Source organism: Apus apus, chromosome 6 (assembly GCF_020740795.1).
Source record: "Apus apus isolate bApuApu2 chromosome 6, bApuApu2.pri.cur, whole genome shotgun sequence".
NCBI lineage: Eukaryota > Metazoa > Chordata > Aves > Apodiformes > Apodidae > Apus > Apus apus.
Genome location: NC_067287.1, coordinates 1,850,768 through 1,876,631, shown reverse-complemented (window position 1 = coordinate 1,876,631; position 25,864 = coordinate 1,850,768). Strand labels below are relative to the sequence as shown.

General features: G+C 39.1%; 1 protein-coding gene across 50 annotated transcripts in view; it reads right to left on the bottom strand.

The window, feature by feature from the left end:
• NEB (nebulin) overlaps positions 1-25,864 on the bottom strand; it is a 112,811-nt gene that overhangs the window by 38,635 nt on the left and 48,312 nt on the right. For 42 of the 50 annotated variants that reach the window (XM_051623493.1, XM_051623440.1, XM_051623443.1 and 39 more), the window contains 45 exons: positions 25,385-25,696; positions 24,784-24,987; positions 23,618-23,722; positions 23,335-23,442; positions 22,665-22,976; positions 21,984-22,187; positions 21,685-21,789; positions 19,941-20,048; positions 19,444-19,755; positions 18,764-18,967; positions 18,465-18,569; positions 18,216-18,323; positions 17,719-18,030; positions 16,491-16,694; positions 16,163-16,267; positions 15,537-15,641; positions 15,133-15,444; positions 14,722-14,826; positions 14,391-14,489; positions 13,829-13,930; positions 13,581-13,688; positions 12,432-12,743; positions 12,199-12,303; positions 12,010-12,114; positions 11,359-11,463; positions 10,326-10,433; positions 10,115-10,228; positions 9,108-9,305; positions 8,736-8,840; positions 8,057-8,161; positions 7,861-7,965; positions 7,271-7,378; positions 6,507-6,620; positions 5,807-6,004; positions 5,013-5,117; positions 4,267-4,371; positions 3,870-3,977; positions 3,474-3,581; positions 2,851-2,958; positions 2,123-2,227; positions 1,929-2,033; positions 1,657-1,755; positions 1,332-1,442; positions 1,055-1,159; positions 262-366 (listed from right to left, as the gene is read on the bottom strand). In XM_051623493.1, the coding sequence (XP_051479453.1) occupies positions 262-366; positions 1,055-1,159; positions 1,332-1,442; positions 1,657-1,755; positions 1,929-2,033; positions 2,123-2,227; positions 2,851-2,958; positions 3,474-3,581; positions 3,870-3,977; positions 4,267-4,371; positions 5,013-5,117; positions 5,807-6,004; positions 6,507-6,620; positions 7,271-7,378; positions 7,861-7,965; positions 8,057-8,161; positions 8,736-8,840; positions 9,108-9,305; positions 10,115-10,228; positions 10,326-10,433; positions 11,359-11,463; positions 12,010-12,114; positions 12,199-12,303; positions 12,432-12,743; positions 13,581-13,688; positions 13,829-13,930; positions 14,391-14,489; positions 14,722-14,826; positions 15,133-15,444; positions 15,537-15,641; positions 16,163-16,267; positions 16,491-16,694; positions 17,719-18,030; positions 18,216-18,323; positions 18,465-18,569; positions 18,764-18,967; positions 19,444-19,755; positions 19,941-20,048; positions 21,685-21,789; positions 21,984-22,187; positions 22,665-22,976; positions 23,335-23,442; positions 23,618-23,722; positions 24,784-24,987; positions 25,385-25,696 (6,585 nt within the window). The remainder of the gene's footprint in view (positions 1-261; positions 367-1,054; positions 1,160-1,331; positions 1,443-1,656; positions 1,756-1,928; positions 2,034-2,122; positions 2,228-2,850; positions 2,959-3,473; positions 3,582-3,869; positions 3,978-4,266; positions 4,372-5,012; positions 5,118-5,806; positions 6,005-6,506; positions 6,621-7,270; positions 7,379-7,860; positions 7,966-8,056; positions 8,162-8,735; positions 8,841-9,107; positions 9,306-10,114; positions 10,229-10,325; positions 10,434-11,358; positions 11,464-12,009; positions 12,115-12,198; positions 12,304-12,431; positions 12,744-13,580; positions 13,689-13,828; positions 13,931-14,390; positions 14,490-14,721; positions 14,827-15,132; positions 15,445-15,536; positions 15,642-16,162; positions 16,268-16,490; positions 16,695-17,718; positions 18,031-18,215; positions 18,324-18,464; positions 18,570-18,763; positions 18,968-19,443; positions 19,756-19,940; positions 20,049-21,684; positions 21,790-21,983; positions 22,188-22,664; positions 22,977-23,334; positions 23,443-23,617; positions 23,723-24,783; positions 24,988-25,384; positions 25,697-25,864) is intronic. The other 8 variants (XM_051623468.1, XM_051623488.1, XM_051623466.1 and 5 more) reach the window with 7 other exon arrangements.

Here is a 25,864-nt window from a genome sequence, read left to right as displayed (position 1 = left end):
CAGCCAGTGTACCTCAGGTTCTGCACACAAGCACTTAGAAACAGGTATCTTATAAGATCCTGAAACACATTTAAATAAGTGCACGCTGTCACCACACAACTTTAGAAGGAAATGTGGAACTTCTGCATATGAGACAGAAAACCAAATAAAGAGTAAACAGATTTGAGCCTTGAGACTATCACTAAAAATTAGAAATAAAATTTCTAAACAGTTCAGCATAGTGGTACCAAAGAAAACAAATAGATTTTAAAATGATCTTACCTCACTGACCATATCCTTTACTTGCCTAGCATGTGTAAATGCTTGAGTCTGACCATCAGCATGATGATGAGGTCTCTCTTTTGTGGCAAGTTCCACGTACAAATACTGCAGCAAGAAGAATAATAAAAAAAAAAGTATTTCAAGTGAGTTTTATTTTATCTCTCTGAAGAATGTCTGTAAATTCACAATGTATATATAACCACATGATTTACCCCGGGGAAAAATAAAGTGTCCTTTCCACTTCCATAGAATCTCAGCTCATCTTTCTCTAATGGTGCTCATGATATTCTGTGACTGCCACAAATGCTCACAAACCAAGAAGTCAAATGCATGTGACATTTATGACCCCTCTGTCCTACATTCAGACCTTGCTTTAAATAAAGCATCCACAAGGTCTGTTTTGCTCTGCTATCTAAATTTTGTTCTGCAAATTTTAAAAAAATGCACAAAACTTGTAGCTAGTAACTCAGAGAATGAACTACCATATGAATAATGATGAAGAATAAAAGTAGATGAATAAAAACATTTATTGTTCTGATGAAGTCAGAGTTTCAGAGGATTGGAACAGAACTGCAACAGGCTTCAATGACCTATTTCAAATGGACAAAGATGAACGTGTCCATTACACATCACATGAAAGTCCATGGCCACTTAAAAATGAGCAACGCTAATTTAAAACATACTCTCTAGGAATTCTACATTGCTTTGAAATGGCCTAGAAAGGTTTTCCTGTACGTTAGAGTATATCAAGAGGGATTCCCTGATGGCTTTTTAATCAGTACAAATTTTTCACCTGGCTCTGTATTTTCTGTCCTTCCTTGGCTCTCAGGAAGTCAGGTGTATCAAGGACAGAAGTGTATTTTGTCTTCAGCTCGTTGCCTGCAGCTCTGTAAACCAGCTGAAAAAAGATAGGGCCATGAATTATTCCTTCTGTTACTTATGTTTGTTTAACAGCTGAATAATCACAGCTTTGCAATTATAACATCTCACGGATTTCAGAAAAAAAACCATGAGAGGATTTCAGCTTAATTGTAGCTAACAAAGATGAGCAAAAATAACATAAAACTCACTTCACTCAGATGAGTTTTTAGTTCCTGAACTGCTCTGTATCCAGGGGTATCCAACACCACGTTGTATTTAGCCCACATTTTCTTTGCAGTGCCAGTGTATATGTAATTAGACTGGAAAAAGAAAAGTAGTGTTACTTACAAACCTCTATGATTCTTGGTAGTAAAGAAAATGTGCAAACTAACAGTGCTGTAAAACAGCTGCACGACAAGAAATTCTGTCAGCACTCTTTACTCCTTTGCATGCACTTGGTTTCCCAGAGTTATAAAGCATGTACATAAATAAATCACCCATTTTTATACATGGTTGTCAGAAGGAAAACCTTACCCAGAGCTTACGCAGCTGTCGGGCACGGACCATATCAGGAGTGTCATACAGGAAGCAGCCCAAGCCCCTCAGCCACTGGAGATCCTCTTTGTATTTATTCTAGGAGGCAATTAGAAAGAGTTAGCTTTTGGGCTAATTTCACACTAACAAAGCGTTCATCTTTAACATATGCAAAACAGAATGCAAATGATAGAAGCCAAGTTGCACTCTCAGTACAAAAGTGCCAGGCCTGTTGTTTTCAAACACCAGGGATCTTAAGAGAAGCTGCTTACGTCACTCGTGATGTCCCCGACGTGGCGGCAGTGCAACACCTCCGGGGTGAACGGCAGGGAGATCAAATGTCCCTGCATCTTGAAGAAATCTGACTTGTAGATCAGCTGAAAGACAAAGGAAAAAGAGCATTACACCTTTTGTCATGCTGAATTTTCCAAACCTCTTCTGTTCTTTATGTTAGAAAGACACATACATCACTGACAGCTTCCTGCGTCGCTCTGACTTGACGGATTTCTGGCGTGTCTGGAGTGGTATGAATCTTGTCCTTGTACTTGTGGTACGTTGCCCGGTACAGCCTCTGTATCAAAGGAGACAGCACTCTACATATTAACAGCTGAAAGTGGCCAGCAGTTTGGCAGAGTGTAACTACTTCTCTTTGAAGGGCAGCTTTTTTTGCCAGGTATGGCATAGCTACAAGAGCAAAGGGAGCAAACATACTACTTTGAGACCAGGCAAAAACTTCCCACAGTTGTTCTTGCAGCAGCATCTCTAATACATGAAGAATCTGAGACTCTAATTCTACAAACTTGTAAGGATGTATGTTTACTTTTCATCTTATTACAAAAAAGTGAGTCCATATATGTAAAACCTAAAACAACCGAGACTTATCCTACAGGTACAATCATTTCTATGCAAAGTTAACCATGTAGCAGTGGATCTGTTAACAGAATGAGACTACAACTGATTTTATGTTATGGTAACAGTTTTACAGGATTACAGAAAGTTAGAGTTATCAAGACTCTTTAAAAGCCAAACAGACAACTCCAAGCCTAGATCAATGATCTGCCATTCTTGATGGATATTTGTCTGATCTTAAAAGCTTCAAAGAACAGGGGTGCTGCAACATTCCCAGCCACCATACTGTCATACTTCATATCTTGGGCACTACAAATCCAATTGAAAGCAAATAGATATCTTTACCTCATTAATGACTTGATTCACTTTTTTCACATTTTCAAACCCAACATCTTTGGGTCCCAGAGTGTAGCCTTTAGCTTTCATATGTTCATAGGCTTCTTTGTATTTCAGCTGTTAAGTGGAAAAAGGAAAAATAAATAAATAAACAAACCCAGAAGCTAAGTTTAATTTTGATTCTACTTACACTACAGTTCTGGCAGTCATTTATGCAGTATAAAGAGCCAGATTTTTAGAGATAAACAAGTGAGATATAGCTGTAGTGTTAAACACACTGCACATTATCATTATTTTTAACTTTATCACGTGGTCCAAGATTAGTAATGTTTGAAATTTTAAAGAAGGAAATTTATGTTTTGATAGTAACTGCTTCAGATTATTATGGGCCTTGGTAATATTTAAGGTTAATTTCTGTTAAGGCAAACATTATCAATGATTTAATTGCCCTGACCAGTCACACCTGGGATGTCAGGCCCTGCCTGAGCTGTGCTGGAAGCAGGTCTGTCTTCAGCCCTGTCTCCAGCCTTATTTCCCAGATGGACATTGGTCCTCAGTTATCTGACCATACAGGATGGCCACCGATGTTCCCCTGAAACTCCTGTTGTAGCAGGACACAGTCCACTACTTACATCACTGCCGATGTACTGGACATGTTTGGCATGCTGGAAGCCAGGGGTGTCTGTGGGAAGGCTGTATCCCGTGGGCAGAGCACTCACACCAGCCCAGCGATACAAGTTCTGCAAGAGAAGACAGAGAGAAAGAAAGAGGGTTTGTGGCAACTGTCTGTGATATTGGAGAGTCTTCTTCAGCTGCACAGGAAAGCTCTCAGTCAGAACTGGCAAAAGATTTCCCCCGTGCCTGCACTATCAGGTGTACTTCTAGCTTCAATGAGGACTTTTTCCCACTTTCACTTTAGAGCACTGAATTCTTCCTTCTTTACCTGAACAGCTAAGGACAGACATCAACTTCTAAAGAATTCTTTTAAAAATCAGAAACTTTATGGACCAAATATTTTGGATACTTACTTCACTCTGTATTTTGTTGGCATGATAAGCCCGCTCCAAATCCACGGTTTTATCGGTAGGAATCATTTTGCCTCTCACATTCTTCAGATATTCACCCCGATAGACAGCCTGAACAAGAGAAAAAGTAATTAGAGAAGAGTCATTCTCTCACAGTATGTATTGTTTGCATACATACGGGAATTTCTCCTCAACACCTGGCTGAAAAATTTTTTGATTCAGGGAATTCATTATTTTAGTCGATAGTGTTCTCTTCATAAAGGCATAGGCAATGAGTTGTAGATAACCAGCAATAACTAAATCATTCACAAAATTTTAAAATAATACAAGGCACATTTCTAGACCTTGTCAGGTGATTACATATACCATTTTGGGGTTGAAAGGTGATAAAAACACTTACTTCACTGAAATTCAAGCCGCTGAGGACATTCTGGACATAGACTGGAGTATCCACAACCACACTGTATTTATCTTTCATTTTTTCTGCCTTAGATTTGTACTTAATCTGCAGAGAGAAAGGCAAGAGCTCTGATTAGTAAGGCTAGAAATTATATTATTGTATTTACTATTTATTTTATTACTGAACTATTCTGTTGGTGAACTGGCATTTAAAGAGAAAGTGTATTGAAATGATAGCTGAATAAATGAACCTGGCACCTTATTAGATAAGAACAGCTGGTAAGTTTTACCAAAGAATATTGTGAAATATCAATACTCATTCATAGAATGGGTATCCTGTGATCAATATCCAACATACTTCCAACACAGAACTGAGGAAGGGACAGAGTCTCAAAACCCAGAACGGTTATTCTCCCATTTTTATGGCTTAATCCCAAACTAAGGATGTGTCATAAGGTCTTGAGAGAAGAAAAAGAAATAATGAAATCAACATGAAAATACTTTTTAAAAAATACAAATTCTGCATAATTTCTGCTTTACTTCAAGGATTTTTAATAAATCATTAGTGTTTTAATTGCTTTTCTGACAATTATTTAAACACATACTCGCTGCTGTTCTGAATAGAATGTAACCTGACAATACCTACAGCTGGAGCAGCAAAGTTTCAATAACCATAAATGTTTTTTTAATGAGTATTTCAGTAAAGAATGATATGATATGGGAAGCAAACCCAGTGTATCCACTCACATCACTACGAAGGTCATAGGCATGTTTGGCATGGAGAATTTCAGGGGTGTCCCAGACAAAGCAGCCAATGCCTTTCAGCCAGTTAAGATCATCCTTGTACACAACCTAAGGTACAAGAGCAAAGAAGCAATCTGTAAGACTTCCATCAGGATTTAATCCCTTATTGCTAAAACAATGTGAAACACAACTGTCCAATGATGGATGGCAAGTAGGGTTTCCAGTATTTTGACCCTTTTTTTTGGTTGGAGAAAACCAAACCTATTCGTTTTGGAATATAAATCACTTTTCTTCATTGCTTCAGTTTGGAAAATAAATTAAAAATCCCAATGATTTAAAAAAAAACAACTACTTGCACACCCTGTTGGGCAATGATTTACTGATGGATCCCTGGGCTGACCTATGCAAGCCAAGTGAATAGAAGCTTTGCACCACCAGGATTTTCTCAAGCATCCAAATTTTCCACCAGGATTTTCTCAGACATCAAAAGTTTCTACTTTTTCTGCAACCAAATAACAGAGGACAATGTGCAGACAGGGATGCTGGCCTGGTAGAACTGTGATGTAAGGATGCAATGTCAGTGCTAGCACTGCAGTGGTGCACACTGAGCCACGTTTGGACCACACACTTGCTGCCAAGAGTTACAAAAACATGAATCAGATGCTGTTTAGCAGCACATAATTCGAGTGGCAACTTCAGGGTGTTCCAGCTAAGTTTGTGCTAAATAATTTCCCCCAGCAGAGCATAAATGCAATCATCTTTTTAAAAAGCCACAAGCAGCTGATTTGTGAACTTACATCACTGAGCTGATCAGTTACTTTTCGAACATGGGCATTGATTTGAAGGTCTGGCAGACAGACCCACTCGTGGAGACGTGTGCGGTAGTCAATTTCACTGATTTTCTTCTGTGCATCCTTAGCAGAAATTATGTCTACCATGTCTGGAATGATGTGGACTTTGGCTTTAGTCTTCTCATAGCCCTCCTTGTACAGACGCTGCAGAGTTAAAGCAGGACATTAATCATGCTGACAAATAGTCTGAAGCATTAACTGTTGATAGATTTGAAGCAAACTTGCTGATATTTTCATGGAATATTAGTGGGAAAAGAAATCACTCGGGCTGTGACCAAAATGTACATCTTGCCTGCTCTAAAAATGATTTGCAGAACCTTAACAAGGGTGATAAAATATTATTCCTCAAGTTTTCGCTCTACTATGTGAGGTAGACCATGTAGTACTTCATTTTATACAGTATTGCACTTTTTATATACTGCATTTTATATAGTATTGCCCTAAAGGTTTAGCCATGCAGGCAATTGAACAGTTGGGTCACCAGCTTGAAAAGACATTTGTAGGTATATTATGGAATTTAGCAGATACTGACCGCTGCCAAATGCATGTGGAAATGTGATAGAAAGGCATGTGGATTCTTTGAGTAGCCTCTTCTGAGGTAACTATGGTTTTATCAGGAAAACACAGACCACAAAACAACACTTACATCAATATTAAGCTTTCCAACTCTAAGGCACCTTGCTGTATTGGGATCATCCTCAACACCTCTGGGTAAGGTGTACAGTGCTTTAAACTTGTCATATTCTTCTCGGTATTTTACCTAAGCAGGTGCAAAGAAAAGCAACAAATAACTGACTTCAATGAGGCAACTGGATTTTTGGAACACGGTTAATCAGTAAACAAAATAATTAGTCGAGTCCAACAAGCAGAGGAAACCTTTAAAGCAGAATCTTGGGGGTTTTAATTTTATTTTAGATGGCAAGGAAAACTTCATAACTATCATGTTGTAAAAATAACAACAGCTGACTAGAAGACTGAAAATAAATAGGTGTAGAATAAGCTATTTATTTATTGTTGCAGCTCCTTAAAGATATCCATGGAGAGTGTGATCTCTCATAAGCCTCAGTTCAGTAACGTGTAAGGTTTGGTATTTTTCTGACCTGGATGCTTATGCAATTTTGACTAAAAAAACATGTAACCAGACATTTTCAAGAAACAGTTTTATATTACTATAAATCTTGATTATATTTTTTTGCATGAAAAGAAGCAGCAAGGGACTACCTGTCTGATAGTCGCCCAGATGATTATCACAGAAAACTGATTATCTACAGATACATCCTACATCTAAATTAAAAACAGAAGACAATTTAAAACCTCCTTTTTTATACCTATAGCGTATGCAATGCATGAAGGATTTCATTGCTAGAATCGATGATGTGATTTAAAAAAGGAAGGATTTTATTCACTTACAATGCTAGCATTATGCTTTAGTTCTTTGGCACGTGCTAGGGATACAGCATCTGAGGGCATTATATAGCCAGTAGCTTTCACTTTTTCCCAGGCTTCCTTGTAGAGGTTCTGTTGGGAAACAGAAAGTCTCTGAGTGGAAATATTAAAAATTCTTCTCCTGAGTGGTAAGCAGTGAGTACCAAAAATCAAAAGCCTTTCTGGTTTTATTTATACACCATAATTACTACTTAATATCAAGATTAAACACTAGTTTAATTTTAACAGTGCATTTAAAAGGTGACAAAAACGCTTTGTAACTATTGATGGCCATTCTCCTACAAGGTCTTAACTTTGTTCAAGTGAGTTATCTTCAGAGAATCCATTTATTAATGCATGTATTTTGATCAGACTGGAGCTACAGTTAGAAAATAGGCCCTCTGCCTGAAATAGGGCACCTTCCCTTCACTCAAGCAATGCAGAGGGCTGTCACTGGCTTTGAGAAGCTCCATGTTTGGGTGTTTATCTTCAGAGTGAACAAATAAAATAAAACTCTCACATAGTAGCACTTTTAGGGAGATTAAAAAAAAAAAAAAAAGGCATAGAAACTTTACATTGCTAAAGAGATGCTTCAAGTTTTGCACTCTTTCATACTCCACTGTTTCAGTCACAGTTGTATACTTGTCCTTAGTTTTATGGTAATCTTCCTTGTATTTGACCTGTGAAGGGAAAGCCAGATTTAGTGAACTTGTTTCAAATTTCAGGAGGAGCAGAGGGAAAAGCCTGAGTAGGAAAAGCAGGGAGACTCACTTCGCTGGCATTGATAGCACTCTGCACTGCAGTCACATAGACAGGGGTGTCAGTAACAACACCAAAGTTTTGGAAATTCTCTTTTCCTGCAGCTGTATATTTGATCTAAGGAAACAAAACAAAACAAGAAAAACAAATGCTGAAAACTACCAGGGAATTCCCCACCAGCTTCCTTTAAAGTCAGTTCTGGACAACTGAAGCTCAGGATTATGGACCAGTTAAGACCAACTTGAAAAATGACACAAAATAAAAAATAAATGATTAATATATAGGCAGTATGAACCAAGGAATAATGAAAATTGCACATCTCTATATAGCATAAGAGTGCAATCAGCAATGCAAGAAACACTATTTTCCTAACAAAGATGTCTCACTGGGGTATCTGGTGCCCAACATGACATGCAGAAAGACAAAAAGTGTCATCTTCTTGCTGTTAAAACATCACAATCTTGCTGCCCTTTTATTCTGCTAAGTTTTTGGCTCCATGAATAACAAACATAATCATGTCTCTAAAGATGAAATTGAAAGAGTGTATTATAATAATTTGAACAAAATATTTCTGATGTAATAGGAATTACTTAATTCTGCTCTGAGACCAGGACATATATCAGTCCCAGTGAAGCATAAACAGAAGAAAAAAATCTGACAAATATTTACTACCTTGAGGAAACATGCTTACTTGGCTCTGGAGGTCATAGGATTTTTTAGCATGCAGGATTTGTGGAGTATCCCAAACATAACATCCAAGTCCCTTCAGCCAATTTAGGTCATCTTTATACACCACCTATATGGAAAAAACACCCAGAGTATTAAGTTAGGAAGAAACTTGCTGCCTGCTTGAAGAAAGTAATTTTTTTTCCTTCTCTATATTCAGTAGCCTCCACTTGTGCAAACACTGAACAAGGCTAAACAATCTAAGACCATTATTATTAACTTCATATTTAAATAATATGGAAGATACTTAATTTTTTTTTTTTTTAAATACCATGGAAAACACTATGGGAAAAGCTACTAAAATTTCAAGCAAAAAAAAAAAAATTAAACCACATACATCACTCAAAATTTCCTGGGCTCTCCTGGCATGAATAACATCATTTTCCTCAGGTGAACAACTCCACTGATGGAAGTAATGTCTGTATTCAAGGTCACTGAGGATATACTGACACTTCTTGGCTAGCACGTGATTCATCATGTCACTTGGAATATGGACATGTGCTTTGGTGTCTTCATAATTCTTTCTGTATTCCAACTAAAAAGGAAAGATTGGGGAAAAGTTGATGAGAGAATAGTGGTTTTCTGTATAATTTTGTCTCCAATAGGCTACAGGTTATAGCATAATCTGAGCCATGATTTCTGGATTTAGTAAATAAACTCCTATGGGATTCAAAAGAATGAAATCTGAACTTCAATATTAATCACCATTTATTCTGATGAGGTTCTAGAAGGACAAGAATGACCTCCTTCACTTGCAGATTTAACAGCTGATCAGAAAACTAACAAGACTTCAAGATCAAAAAATCTTATGCTACAGACACATTTTTAATCTGGTTAAATCACCCTGTCCAAATGAAGACAGAATGTTTGGGATTATACTGACTTTGTGCACTGTATGTACAGTGATGATAATAACCAACATGAAATGGGCATCTAGTTTTCATAGAATCACAGAACCATAGAATGGTTAAGGTTGGAAGAGACCTTAAAGATCATCTAGTTCCAACCTCCTTTCCAGTCCTATTTCAAGTCCAAATTAACACATTTTTCTTTCTAAAGCAAAAGAATCCCAAGTATTTTATACTGCTCAGACACTTAGAATGAAATAGAAAAAAGGTTTTTTTCCCTATTTTAATATTTCTAACAGCTAAAAAAATCCCTCCTTAATCTCCTGAATAGTTTGAAGTTAAATTATCCAACCCACATACAAAATAACCATTCAGGAATCCTAAACATGGTGAAAACCCTTTTACTAATGTCATCAAGCATTGCATTATTTACGTTTAAATATGTCACACTAAAATAAAGAGAACTGAAGATCTCACAGCCAGACTCTCTCCTTACCGCGCTCCTCATTTTCTGGAAGGCCAGGGAGTGAATGACACTGGGGAAATCACTGATCTCCTTCCCGGCCAGGTAATGGCCTTTCAGCTTCTCATATACCGCCTTGTATTTGAGCTGAAAAATAGTCATGTGAAAACGTTAAAAGTTCATTCTAACCACGTGTAGGGGGGGAAAAAATTAAAAAGAGAAATGATGGAAAATTCCTGCTAACCTCACTGTTTATGTAGTTCGCGTGCTTCGCTCCGACCAGTGGAACGTACTTCTCGTCCAGAGAATACCCAGTGGGCTTGCTAACTTCCCAGGCATTCTTATAAAGTTTCTGGACAAGCAAAAGGCATATAAGTTTTGATTTAAAAATCCAACAAACTTTCTGAGAAACCTGACTCTGCCATTTATACACACAGGGAATATTGCTACTTTTATAGAGTGTTTTTTTATTCCATGAATTGTCCCACTAAAGTAAATGAAGAATGCTCATTTTGAAGACTGACTCTGTGAGTGAGGCAAACAAAGTGAGTGTTTCAATTCAGGAGCACAAACTTAAGATGATCTCTGCTTTCTTTACTATATTTGCAATTCAAAATTTCTCATCCAGAAGAGCAATAAAAATATCCAAAATGTGGTGGTGGACTTTTGCTTAAAAGTGCGGTTTTGAACTGACATTGGTAATTTATAGATGAATGTCCAAAATTGCACAAAATCTTCAAGTAATACTATTGTTTATCATAAAATCATTAATTGTGTCAGTGGCACTTTTCTAATAGAATGGCTAGGGCTGGAAGGGACTTCAATACATCATGTTTTGTTAAATATTATGTATGCTAAATATATTTACCTTCAGACTAAACGATGAAGTGCCTAATTGTATGAACAAGTAGTCACATTTAAAAAAAAAAAAGAGATTTCCCATTGAAATTAGTGATGCTACTAAAAAAAAAGGAACTGCTTAAGAAGATACATCTACAATTTTCCTCTCTTGTAAAAAAATAAATGTAAATTCTATCAGTAGTCTAGGAAGATACTATTGAACGGAATTACAAAGTGTTTTTGTGACAGAAACTCCTTAACCCAATGATCCAAACTGGGGAAAAACTGAAGAACAAAGGGAATAAATAACTTTTCCAGTGCCACTCAGTAGACTCAAGACAGAAAGAGAAATAAAACATTTTTCTGAAGTCCACTCCACATTCCTTTGCTTTCAAAACAAACAAATTAAAGCTTAGTTCCACATTATCAAATCTTACATCACTGTAGAGTAAGGACATGTCTCTGGCATGGTTCATGGTAGGGGTATCATCAGACCCAATATACTGGCCTTTCTCAAGGTTAAATGTTTCCTTGTATTTGAGCTACAAAAGAAAACAAATACAATGTTAATTCCATAGGAAAAAGAAATCATCCCCACTAGTCCATCTATTAGCAGTAAGCATTAATTTTCTGTGATCATATCTTGAGTAATGTTGTGTAGTACATTCCAACAACTACAGTACCCAGGCAAATGTCACCAGTTTGTCACACCACAACATCCACACAGTATTCTAATGAAATTAAACATACTGATCAGCAAATACAGGTTAGTAGCAACAACCAGAATTCCACTACTGCTGTACAACTAGCTGCTGTTCACCAAGAGCAGGACTCAGTTTTAAACTATTTTAAGCAAGATCTATGTAACCTCTAAATAAGGGAAAATGCAAAATCTTTTTGGATAGCAATATTGTATTGTTAGTTTATATTGCTTCTTACTAAAGTTATTCACCCCAGTCTATGGTTAATGAAGCATGCATTTGCACATACACATGTAAGACTAAGCATAGGATAGTTTAGTGAAAGCAATGAAGTCATCTACTAATTCTAATAGTATAACAGGTTTTATTTTTTACAAAAGGACATACATCACTCTGATTGACAGAGTTCATCTTTGCCAAAACAATGTCGGGAGTGTCAACCACACTGGTATAATTGGAGAAGTTATCCAGGGCTTCTTTTGTATATGCTCTCTGCAAAGAGATGAAACATTTTTTTAAACACTGTGCTTGAGAAAGAAGAGCTCATCACATAACTGCTACAAATTTTTCTCTTACCTTATTTACCAGCTTTTGTGCATTCTTAACTTTCTTGTGTTCCACTGAATCCAGAGGGATCCAACCACAGCCACGAAGCCATTCCAAATCAGATTTATAAACATTCTAAATCATAGAGATTAATAAAAAAGGAAAGAACTTTTTTAATTCAGGATGTCGTTTTTCAGTCTTTCATAATATGGACAATATACTTTGCCCAAACTAAGTGGCATGCATGGAATAATATCACTCACATCACTTTGCAGATCATAGGCCTTCCTGGCCTGAATACAGTCATTCTGGTCAGGATGGCAGGTCCATTCATGCAGGTATTGGCGGTAGTCGATGTCGCTGACCAAGGCCTGACCTTCCTTGGCTGCTACCACTGACACTGCATCTGGAGGGATGTGGATTTTGGACTTGGTTTTGTGGTAGTCTGATTTGTACAATCTGTCATTCTGGATCTCGCCCGCGTGCTCAAACCAGACCAGTTTCGGATCATCTCTCATACTGGGAACGCCAACGTAGTGACCTCTTTGTTTGACATATTCAGATTTGTATTTAAGCTGGTGGAAGAGGGGAGAAACACATAAAAAGTCAGGAATGATCATATCTGCTCTGTTTTTAACCTGTGAACAGCAATGGTTTTGTCAGCACAAAGAACAGATGAGACACGAGGTTGGCAACTGCAGTCTTGGGTTTTCAGTACATGACCAGATAAAAAAATACAACACAATCAGTAATATTACTTTATACAGTCCTCCTACTTCAAAATATATACTGTTTTTCAGTAAACAGTATTTTCAACACAGGAGAAAAAACCTTGGTAGAAAATGTTTGCTAATAAGTGTGTTTAGCCTCAGATTTGTAACAAATTTTTGAAAATAATTGTTATAAATTTTCTGAAGAGTGGATGCCTATTAAAGCTATTTATATCACAATATTTTAATAAAATGTATATTCAAACTAAGAGTAATCTAATAATTTCGACATACATCATGCAAGTGTTTTTGCAATGGGCATGCCATCTTACAATTTTTAAAGAAAGAAGCCTCCATAACATACCAAACAGTGAAATCAGAGCTATATTTTATAATCATAGTGTCACTTCAGTTATTTAATACCTATAAAACATGGAAGTCCACCTTAATTGACTTTGAAAGGACTTTCTGGAGAAAGTAAAGGTCAAAAGGAGAATCTGGAATTTCAGCACTGATATCCACAAAATCCATCATAGCAAAGATGGGTGAATTGTTTGGAGGACAGTGGACTTCACGGGTGGTGAAAAGTCTATAGGATGTTAGCCTTAACAATAAACTCTCTCTGTCTGTTGCTGAATTTGCAAGGCCTTTAACATTTCCAGGTTTCCATACATTTGCCTTCATAATGAGAAAAATTATTACCTCACTTTGGACATCATTTGAGTGTTTTGCATGAGAGAGCTGCACAGTGTCAGGTGGTAAGATGTAACCAGTGGCTTTTTCTTTCTCCCAACTTTCCTTGTACAAATTCTGTGGAAAACAGAAGCAAGGAGCAATTCAACAGTGCTATAATGATAACAATTATTGTATTAATGTAACCTATATTGAAGTATAAGGCTAACAACTCCTTCCTTTGGGATGGTCTTAATAAGGCTGGAGAGGTCACGTACCTGGTTAAGAATTCTGGCTGCCTCTCGGGCCATATCTAGCTGTGGTGTGTCTGTCAGAGTGTAATTGGACTTGACCTCATTCCATGCTTTGTGGTATTTAATCTAGAACAGAGAAAGAAGTTACTGCCTTGCAGCACCATCACAAAACAGGGAAAATGTAATACCAAGACCCATGTTTTAGGTATGAAATAATATACATCCAAATGGGTAATTTTAAAAAAAGGAAATAATTCAAGAGAAAAAAATCAGAAAATTTCTCAGATAAAATTTTGAAAACTTGTTTCAAGGCAGCTGAATGGTCAGGGAAGGATGGAAGAACGACTGAGAGAAGGGACTGGCTTTTCACATGTCTAGGAAAGATGTTGTTCTCCTTGAGGATCTTCTTCCCTCATAAGTGATGGAGATGAACTAGCGAGTCCTGTTCATCTTTGTCACACATGCTCAGAATTCTCATTGACTAATAAAGAATTCCTTTGCATTTTTTAAAAAGTTAAAATAAATATCCTTTTAAAGATAAAATCTTACCATGTATACAGATCAAGTTAACAGCCTAGAAACTTACCTCACTGAGAATTTCACCACTGTTCTTTGCTGTGACATAATCAACCCTGTCTGCCACAGGAGTAAAGGGAAGAGTTTCGGCTTTTGTGCGGTACTTTCTCTACAGAAGAGAAAAGATGAACAGTCAGATTACACTGAATTATTTTATAACTAACACAGAAATTCTGAATACATGGACAAGACAAGAAAAGTTCACATGGAAAGAAAAGCTCTCCATACACAATAAATACTATGGAAATACTCAAGTTGTGTTTTTTATTAAAAGGAAGTGAATGTATTTAGCCATTACAAATACCTGTAAGAAAATTCTAGTATTAAAAAATGCATTTTACCTCATTCAAGAGATCTCCAGCATATTTGACGTGGTTGATTCCAACTGAATCATTTGGCAACCATCCAATTCCCCGTAGCCATTCTAAATCAGCTTTGTAAACAGCCTGGAAAAGCAAAATTAAGGTTCATGCTGTTAGTTACAGTTCCCTGTACAATCCAGCAAGATTCATAAATAATGAAACTTCTTTTCACTGATTAAAAGGAGTGCAGTAAGTCCAACATGAGCACTATGTCTGAATTGATCACACTTCAGACCTGGCAATACATAACAAGGGCACATATTTTGCATTCCCAATAAACAGCCAAGCCAATTCACTGAATTCAGCAGAAGATTCCCACCACTTAGAACTGAAGCAGACTAAGAAGAGACAATACAGTAATAAATTAAGCTAAATTTTGTCTTAACTTACATCACTCTGAAGATCATAGGCTTTCCTAGCATGTATGACATCATTCTGGTCTGGAAGACAGATCCACTGGTGCAAGTAATGGCGGTAATCGACATCACTGACCAAGGACTGACCATGCTTAGCTGATACGATGGACACCATGTCTACTGGCAAGTGGCACTGTGTCTTCCATTTGGCAAAGTGTTTCTTGTATTCTAGTTCGCTCTGCACTTTGCCTATGCCGAGGGCAAAATCTATTTTGACATCTGCTTTTGCATTTGGAACTCCAACATAGTGTCCTTTCTGCTTCTCGTGATCCAGTTTGTATTTATACTGGGTGAAGAGCAAAGATGGCCATTACTAACAGTTACCATGAAACAGCTCTTAAAGCATGCGAAGAGCTAGATGCTTCTTTTGGCACTTACATCACTAGCAATTTCCCTGGAAGCTTTGGCTGCTTTGATTGGGATTGCATCTGCTCTCAAATCATAGCTCAGTTTCAACTCATCCCAAGCTTCTTTATACAGTTTCTGAAAAGACAGCAAAAAATCACACATTGGCAAAATACTCTGGCATTTACCATTAATATATAGCTTACTGCCATTTGTTTGCTGAAATACTGTGAGGATTTCTTGTGCTTTCCTCCTGCTCCTAGCACAAAAACTGCTGCAAATCTTACTGCCTTTCAAACATGTATGGTACCTGCAATACCAGTTTTCTGGCCTATGCTGAATAGAAGGATGATTGTAAAAGTTGTCAAAATATTTATATGTCTTAGGCTCTCATCCATTTCAACAAAATATTATCTCAATTGTGCATTATATTAATAATTTTCAAACAGCTATATACAAGCATTCATTTCAAAATGTCTAAGTATTTTAAGAATACTCAGCAGAGGGAAGAGAATGTTGCAAGCCCTGTGTGAGGACAGACTTCAATGAGATTCAGGGATCTTAACGTTTGTCTTTGTATGTAACATCTTAGGATGATAAAATTCACAGGACACACATACTGTTTTATAGAAATGTAGAAAATATAATTATAAACATACCTTGCTATAATTAACAGCATTAGTCTTGGCTAGGTTGATTTCAGGTGTGTCTGGCATAATATGGATCATAGTCTTGTCTTTTTCCCAGGCTTCTTTGTATTTTGGCTGTTAAAATAGTTCATTTTATGATACTGTTATTAGGGAATTTCATTTATCAATGACATAACATCCCGTAAATCTCTCCTGAATTACCATCACTAGAAAATAAAGTGACTGGAAAAGCATTAAACTGGACTTAAAACACCACTGATCAAGAAGGTATTTTAGCAGTGAGAACTCGCTTTCACCACGTCTAGCTTTGACTCAGCTTTCAGAACATGACACGTACAATGCTGACTTGTTCGGCGTTGGTTTTAGCCAGGACAACGTCTGGAGAATCCACAACACTGGTGTATTTCAGGCTGTCAATGGGGGTACGATACACGTTGTCACTCAGGAGGTCCTGGGCTTGCTTCACCCTCTTAACTTCTGGGGAGTCATTAGGCAACCAGCCAATTCCACGGAGCCATTCTAGGTCCGACTTATAAACAGCCTGTATCAGACACGGACAGACAAGGAAAGCATTGAGTTGAAAATGACTGTCTTAATGATTTCAAACTTTTAAATTATTTTAAGAATTTTCAGCAGTATATGTTTTAGCAAACGTCAAATCAGCTAGAGCTAGATGAATCTTTTTTATATACTAGAGATGCTCAGTGTCATAAGCAAAATACAATCTGGGAACCAGATTTTAAGTAATTCATTTCTTAAACAACACATTCTAAACCTTATGCAAACAGAGGGGAAGCAACTGAATAGAATTGCCATTAATTATTATTATTAACATCTCTAGAGTCATCCTGCCCCCCTCCAAAATACTTCTCTAGACACTTCAACAATTTAGGAGTCCAAATAAAAAAACAAGCTGCCCACCAGGACATTTAACAAAAAGGTTACAAAGAGGTAACAGGGACTAGAGCTAACTGGCATAACTCCTGAAATGGCATCAGGCAGCATTACTGAAGTTTTAATTGAGCAAATCTGCCAGCCAGGATCGTGCTCTCACCTCAAAACCACATAACTGAAACATAGGAATAGTGACTGAAGTTGACTGTTCAGCAGCAAAGCCAAATCAGGAAATCAGCTCAACTGACTCCTCCTGCTTTGAAATCAGTCACTAAAACATCTTACCCGCTATCTTACATGTTTTTTGTACAATTACATACATTCCCAAGTTGGCTCAGATAAACAGGAGTAAAATAGTGAAGTCGCAAACAGATGGTATTTCTTAAGTTCCATCAAAGTAAGAGAGAGAAATTTGTTATCCTCTCCAAACTGCAGTCCTCCAAAAGGACAATTAACATAGCAGATCACAAGAAAAGCTTCTATAAAATTTAGAGGGAATGCCAAAACTTTTTAAAGGATAAAAGGAGCAGACAACAGCAATAACAAGAAAAACTGAACAAAAGAATCTAAAGATAAATCCTTTGTAACGATATAAAATCAAACAATCAAAATGAGATGATAATATATTAACTAGTTACAGTACTAACTACCACATCTCTACACATACTCACATCGCTCTGCAGGTCATAGGCCTTCCTTGCATGGATCACGTCGTTCTGGTCAGGCAGACACGTCCACTGGTGCAGGTACTGGCGGTAGTCAATGTCACTGACGAGTGTCTGGCACTCCTTGGCTGCCTGCACTGATATGGCATCCACTGGGATGTGGACCTGGGCCTTGGAATCATGGTAGGCCTTCCTGTAAATCCGGTCATTCTGCAGCGCCATGGCACGCGCGGCCCACGACAGTTTGGGGTCCTCCTGGGCAGTTTTGCACCCAATGTAGTGGCCTTTCTGCTTCTCGTGGGTTTCTTTGTACTTGTACTGAAAAAGCAGAAACAATGTAAACAGCCACGTGTTGCTCACCTGTGTACAAAGGAGTCTAAAGAACTCATCTTTCAGCATCCTCAGTTGCCAGGCCTTTGAACTCCACTTTGCTCAGTTCTGTGGAGCAGGACACAGAAGCAGACAGACACAGCAAGCACAGGAACAGGAGAACCAGACAGTACCTCACTAGCGATGTCTCTGGAAGCCTTGGCGTGTTTGATGGGAATGGCATCTGCTCTTAGGTCATAGCCCTTTGCCTTGGCTGCATCCCAGTCCTTCTGATAGTGTTTCTGCAAGGAAGAGTGATCACCCTTGTTACATGCAGGCAAGACCCTCTCATAACCAATACATTTTCAAATTTACTCTGGAAGAAAAATTGTCATACCCTTAATTTCAACATGCTTCACATGCATAAAATTTTATTCTCTTACGTTGCTGATGTTGAGGGCATTGACTTTGGACTGCAGCATGACAGGAGTGTCGGAAGGCAGGCAGACCTGTGTCTTGTCTTTGTCCCAGGCTTCACGATACAGACGCTGAGGAGGAAAGAAGCAGAGGAACATTTCACTACGGTCTGAACACTGACAAGAGCCCACCAACAGGGATTCTTTGGTCGTTCTCAGTTGCAATAGTTTCCAAGTAGGCATTCTCACGCTAGAAATTCTAGTCTCTAGCACAAAGAAAGGAAAGGTGGTCCCACCAGTGGGAGGCAAGCAAAAGGCGAGCTTACGTCGCTGAGCTGCGCGGCGTTGATCTTCGCCTGGACGACGTCTGGCGCGTCAGTGATGCTGGTGAACTTCATCTCGTCGGGCCGCACGCGGTACAGCCTCTCGTTCAGGAGCTCCTGGGCTTTCTTGGCTTTGACCACATCTACTGAACCTTCTGTCAACCAGCCGATGCCTCGCAACCATTCCAGGTCTGACTTGTACACGTTCTAGAAATCGACCAAGTGTTATTGCAGAGACAACCTTATGTACAGAGAGGTTTGGTGCAAGGCTTTCCCCAAGCTCCTTCTTCTACAGGTACACAGCAAGCAGTCAATGACACTGGGGCATGCCAGCTCCTCCACACACAGCTGAAGCCCTGTTTTGCTCAGCAATGAAGTTATTCATCTTTAAATGTACTTGCCACATACAGATCAGTGGTGTAATCTGCAAGCAATCATTCTGTGGCTGACCAAGAAAACATCAGAAATACACTAGGTTTCCCATCCAGATAAACTGCCTGCAATACTTCTGTCCCCACCAGCTGCAAGCACTACTAATTCAGAAAAGATCATCCAGAAGCATTAAAACAGACAGACCAGAACTGACTGCAGGCACCTGAACATGTATTTGATAGGATATTTGCCCAGTCACTAACATACAGAGCCTCACACACCTGCCACAAAGCTTTTCTGGAGTTACTCACATCGCTCTGCAGGTCATAGGCCTTCCTTGCATGGATCACGTCGTTCTGGTCAGGCAGACACGTCCACTGGTGCAGGTACTGGCGGTAGTCAATGTCACTGACGAGTGTCTGGCACTCCTTGGCTGCCTGCACTGATATGGCATCCACTGGGATGTGGACCTGGGCCTTGGAATCATGGTAGGCCTTCCTGTAAATCCGGTCGTTCTGCAGCGCCATGGCACGCGCGGCCCACGACAGTTTGGGGTCCTCCTGGGCAGTTTTGCACCCAATGTAGTGGCCTTTCTGCTTCTCGTGGGTTTCTTTGTACTTGTACTGGAAAAGCAGAAACAATGTAAACAGCCACGTGTTGCTCACCTGTGTACAAAGGAGTCTAAAGAACTCATCTGTCAGCATCCTCAGTTGCCAGGCCTTTGAACTCCACTTTGCTCAGTTCTGTGGAGCAGGACACAGAAGCAGACAGACACAGCAAGCACAGGAACAGGAGAACCAGACAGTACCTCGCTAGCGATGTCTCTGGAAGCCTTGGCGTGTTTGATGGGAATGGCATCTGCTCTTAGGTCATAGCCCTTTGCCTTGGCTGCATCCCAGTCCTTCTGATAATGTTTCTGCAAGGAAGAGTGATCACCCTTGTTACATGCAGGCAAGACCCTCTCACACCAAAGACTTTTCTTAAAATGCGCTCCCTTGGAATGAGCAGCTTGGGTGCTCTATTTGCCCACTGTATCTGGCGGGGTTAACTTTATGAACCTGGTGAGTGTCTTTACAGAAAACTTATGACATAAATGTTAAAGTTGGGGCAAATTCCAAAACACAAGGAGGGGGCTGAAATATGCCTGAAAACACACCAGGACATCCCCTCTAACAGGCTACTGCTGACCACATGCGTGAGCTCACCACACAGGCACCAAACAGGCAGTCCAGCTGACACACTGTACACCTCCGTGGCCAACACTGAACTCTGCATCACCCTACAACAGTCAGAAGTTCTGCTCGCACACATTTGATTGCAGAATCACAGCTACTGGGGACAAAACATCTGTTCTACTGACAAAACGCATCCTGACCCTACTTAAGTTACGTAGCCTCCTGTCAGCTGCTAGAGACTTATTGCTTTACCAGCCTTTTTTAACCCTGTCAGGAAAATGAGTGTAGGCAGAGAGGCTCAGTCCATTTAAAAGACTGAACAGAGACCAAATTCTTCTCATGTGTGTGGAGACACCCAGCCTGTCCAGGACATTGAACCCCAGAATAGCAGGACTCCTTATTTAGTGGTATCTTGGTCCACAGAAGCTTGGTCAGCCCAGCTGGCAACTTTATCATTAGTACAGGTGGCTAAATGACACACTTTTTAGTTCATTTTTGATGACTGCAAAAATTCAGGAACTGAATTGCAAGTCAGACTATAAGGAAATCAGAAAGAAACAGTCATCAAAGCACTGGCCAGACAAACACAGGGGAAGTGAAATGTCTGTTGCAACAGTACTTGAAATATTTCATACCTAATTCAATCACACTGGGTAATTTTGGAAAATATTTAACCTACATCAACATCAAGAAAGGCTGGGAGTAAATACAGTTTCTAGGCAAAGCCCCAGTCAAGTTCTGCTGAGAATGTAAAATGGGAAGAGTTTTCAGCTTTATAGATTCTCCAGTGTGAGAGTCACAGTAGCATAGAAAGCTTTGGATTGAAGGGGACCAACTAGTGAGTGAGACAACTCAAAGCTGCAAAACACGTCAGGGTTGATGAGTCTACAGACCCCAACAACAACTCCAAGGAACGTATTTGCCAGTTTTTGTCAAAGGGAGGAAGAGCTGTGTGGAACTGCATACTGAACTTTGGAGTTTGCTCATGATCTTACAATCCATCAAGCAAGGAAGACAAGCCCATGAGCTACTCCCTCAGGAATCCTCTCAGTTTAGAAATGAAAGGCATCACTGCTAGTTCCATCAGTTTCACATTCACATGGACAGAGAGAATACGAGGGCACAGATTACAGATTGACATCTAGGGCCTCCTTGCTTAATGATGTTTGGATCATAAACAGTGTTCAGTGGTTCATCAGCAACACCCTCTGTCTAAAGAGCCCCTAGATGTAACCTTCCAACGCAAGCACATGAGAAGATAGTGTTACTACAGCACCACTTACAGGAAAACGTAAACACACAGGCCAAAGACTGGAAGCAAAATTGTCTACTTCTAATTTTGTAACATTTCACATGCATATAATTTTATTCTCTTACGTTGCTGATGTTGAGGGCATTGACTTTGGACTGCAGCATGACAGGAGTGTCGGAAGGCAGGCAGACCTGTGTCTTGTCTTTGTCCCAGGCTTCACGATACAGACGCTGAGGAGGAAAGAAGCAGAGGAACATTTCACTACGGTCTGAACACTGACAAGAGCCCACCAACAGGGATTCTTTGGTCGTTCTCAGTTGCAATAGTTTCCAAGTAGGCATTCCCACGCTAGAAATTCTAGTCTCTAGCACAAAGAAAGGAAAGGTGGTCCCACCAGTGGGAGGCAAGCAAAAGGCGAGCTTACGTCGCTGAGCTGCGCGGCGTTGATCTTCGCCTGGACGACGTCTGGCGCGTCAGTGATGCTGGTGAACTTCATCTCGTCGGGCCGCACGCGGTACAGCCTCTCGTTCAGGAGCTCCTGGGCTTTCTTGGCTTTGACCACATCTACTGAACCTTCTGTCAACCAGCCGATGCCTCGCAACCATTCCAGGTCTGACTTGTACACGTTCTAGAAATCGACCAAGGGTTATTGAGAGACAACCTTACGTACAGAGAGGTTTGGTGCAAGGCTTTCCCCAAGCTCCTTCTTCTACAGGTACACAGCAAGCAGTCAATGACACTGGGGCATGCCAGCTCCTCCACACACACAGCTGAAGCCCTGTTTTGCTCAGCAATGAAGTTACTCATCTTTAAATGTACTTGCCACATACAGATCAGTGGTGTAATCTGCAAGCAATCATTCTGTGGCTGACCAAGAAAACATCAGAAATACACTATGTTTCCCATCCAGATGAACTGCCTGCAATACTTCTGTCCCCACCAGCTGCAAGCACTACTAATTCTGAAAAGATCATCCAGAAGCATTAAAACAGACATACCAGAACTGACTGCAGGCACCTGAACATGTATTTGAAAGGATATTGGCCCAGTCACTAACATACAGAGCCTCACACACCTGCCACAAAGCTTTTCTGGAGTTACTCACATCGCTCTGCAGGTCATAGGCCTTCCTTGCATGGATCACGTCGTTCTGGTCAGGCAGACACGTCCACTGGTGCAGGTACTGGCGGTAGTCAATGTCACTGACGAGTGTCTGGCACTCCTTGGCTGCCTGCACTGATATGGCATCCACTGGGATGTGGACCTGGGCTTTGGAATCATGGTAGGCCTTCCTGTAAATCCGGTCATTCTGCAGTGCCATGGCACGTGCAGCCCACGACAGTTTGGGGTCCTCCTGGGCAGTTTTGCACCCAATGTAGTGGCCTTTCTGCTTCTCATGTGCTTCTTTGTACTTGTACTGGAAATGTAAACAGAGGTATGAACAGAAACAGTGAATTTGGGATGAATTTTCCATTATTTTATATTACAATGAATACATTTTTTTATTCCATGGACTATACTCATGTAGCGTTTAGAAATGCTTGGTGCATTCTTGCTTCACTTCTTATCTTTATTTGCATTTTAATTAGTTATTTTCTTATGTCTACTTAATGTCAAGGCTCCTTTTGGAAAGTGTAGCCCATTTTCTTTCTGTGATGAATTGTTTGTTAGAATTCAGGAAGAATCTGATGTACTATTTTTCATGTTGTACACAGCTTGGTACTTCAATCTTGTTTCTCTAGCTAACTGAAAACAAACGTAAAGGAAAAACTTACATCACTCGCAATATTTCTTGATGCCTTTGCACTTTGGATTGGAATTGCATCAGCTCTCATGTCATAACCCTTCTTTTTAGCCTCTTCCCAGGCTTGTGTATAAAGTTTCTACACAAAAGAAGACAGAAAATTTTTTCTCAATATACTGAAAGATGGAATTCCTACATTTAATTATTTTTCATTAGAATTTTCACAAATGCTTATTTTAGATCTTTATGGTTAAAGAAATGCTCTCTTAATTTATGAATTTTCATCACTTTAGGGTATATTTAAAGATTCTTACCTGGCTGACATTAGCTGCATTGGCCTTAGCTAACAAAATTGTTGGTGTGTCAGGCATTACATGAATTGTCTTCTTGTCTGCATCCCAGGCCTCTGTATATAAACGCTAGGAGAGAGAAAAATATATTCCTTCTTTAAGTTTTTATATGTGTGTCATGGTGGCAAGACTACAAATTTGAAAGCAGGAGTTATCAAAACTATATCCATGATATAAAAGACAAGTAACACAGAACAAGGTGTATATAACCAGACTAACACCTTTGTCCAAAGAAAGTATTTTACAAATTGGAAGTTCAAGTTCTAAGCAACTTGGAAAAGCAAAGCTTCTCGCTGAACAGCTCAGGAAGGAAACTTTGTCCTTCCTTGTTTTTTCTCAGTAACTTGGCACAGCAATTATTTAGGATTGCTGGGAAACTACTCTAGGAGGAAAACGATATTCATTATTCTGCCACATCTGTACAAGTTGCTTGATTGATGTTTCTTATTAAAGAGAAGGAGTAGGTACTTGGTGCCTTTCATTCTCCAGATCTGAGATAATTTGCAGAAGCTTTGCTCCCAGAGAACAGAAGCTATTTCTTCATAACTTGTTCATCATGCAATGTGGCATTCAGTCAGCAATCCATCACTATAGCAGCTGCAGTGAAAGTTTCAATATTCTGCTACATCCTACCTCATAACACAGTCATGGCACCATCACCTCTGAATATACCCTAACACCTTGCAGGAACAGAATTTTTGCAGATTTCACATTATTATCTAAGAACTGCAAATATATTTAGCCTGTTCTGTCTGAGATGAGCTTTGTATAGATAATTAGTACTAAGAAAATAGAAAAACCATATTAAACAATTGCTTTAAAGCAGGATTTCAGATGGGATAGGTGAAAAAGGGAAACTCACTATTATTTTTAGTATTACTATTGAAAAATGCGTGATTTAGGTGTGTGGTGTTTTTCTATCTGGGCACTTTTATAAAGTGTTCAGTTCAGGCAGAGCCCTGAGGTAAGAGCTTTCCAGTGCAAAGGCTGAATTTGGACATTCATATTCTCTAAGTCCACAAAAGGTGTTTAGTCTTATTTCGTATTTTTCACCTCGTGAACAAGTTCTACTAGCTAGTAATACTATTGATTTTCAGAAAACAAAACAAAACAAACCATACAAATCTCACCTTGTTCATTATCTCAGCATTTTGCTTGGCTAAGACCATAGCCAAAGAATCTGTCACACTAGTAAATTTAATTTGGTCTGCTGGTTGACGATACTTCCTTTCACTCAGGATTTCTCCAGCTCTCTTAGCTTTCTCAACTTCCACGGAGCCAATAGGAACCCATCCAATACCTCTTAGCCATTCCAGGTCAGCTTTGTAAACAGCCTGAAAAAAATTTGATAGTTCATTACATGTGTGTAAATGTGATCAAATATTAAAATAATTATAGATAAGCATATCCTACTATATAAACAATTATTTCTTCATAGTAGAAGGATATGGTTTGGAAAACAATTGTTATTTTTGAAGATTCAGGAAAATAATTAGCAAATAACTAAAGGAATAGAGTTATTGAAGAGCTCCACAGATACCAGAGTTAAACACAAATTATGCCTCAAGTTAGGGACTGAGAAAATAAGATTAATCATAAATTTGATGATAGAATATTGAACATTTCACCTCCATCAGCATGTCTGGTAGAAGTGACTAAGGCATATTAAAATTATATTGTACAAGACTTGGTATATTTAATGATGTATCAACAATTTGATGATTTACTCACATCACTCTGCAGGTCATAGGCTTGCTTAGCATGGATAACGTCATTCTGGTCCGGCAGGCAGATCCACTGATGCAGGTAGTGGCGGTAATCAATATCACTGACCAGCCCTTGACATTTCTTGGCCAGCACGATGCCCAGCATGTCCACTGGGCTACTGAAGTGTGTCTTTGTCTTCTCAAAGGCTTTCTTGTACTCCCTGTCACTCTGGATCTTGGCTACGTGCATGGACCACATCATCTTGGGATCATCCTCTATGTTCCGGGCCCCGATGTGGTGGCCGAGCTGCTTGCGGTAGCCTTCTTTGTACTTGTACTGAAATGGAGGATATCCATATTCCCTTGGTATTATTTATGCATTAGTAAGTAACTCACACAGTTTAACACACCATATTTTGTTTAGATAAAAATATTACATAAGTCTTTCTAGTGTTTTATTACTGTTGACATGAAGAAGCTTTTTATTACAGATATAATTATCTCT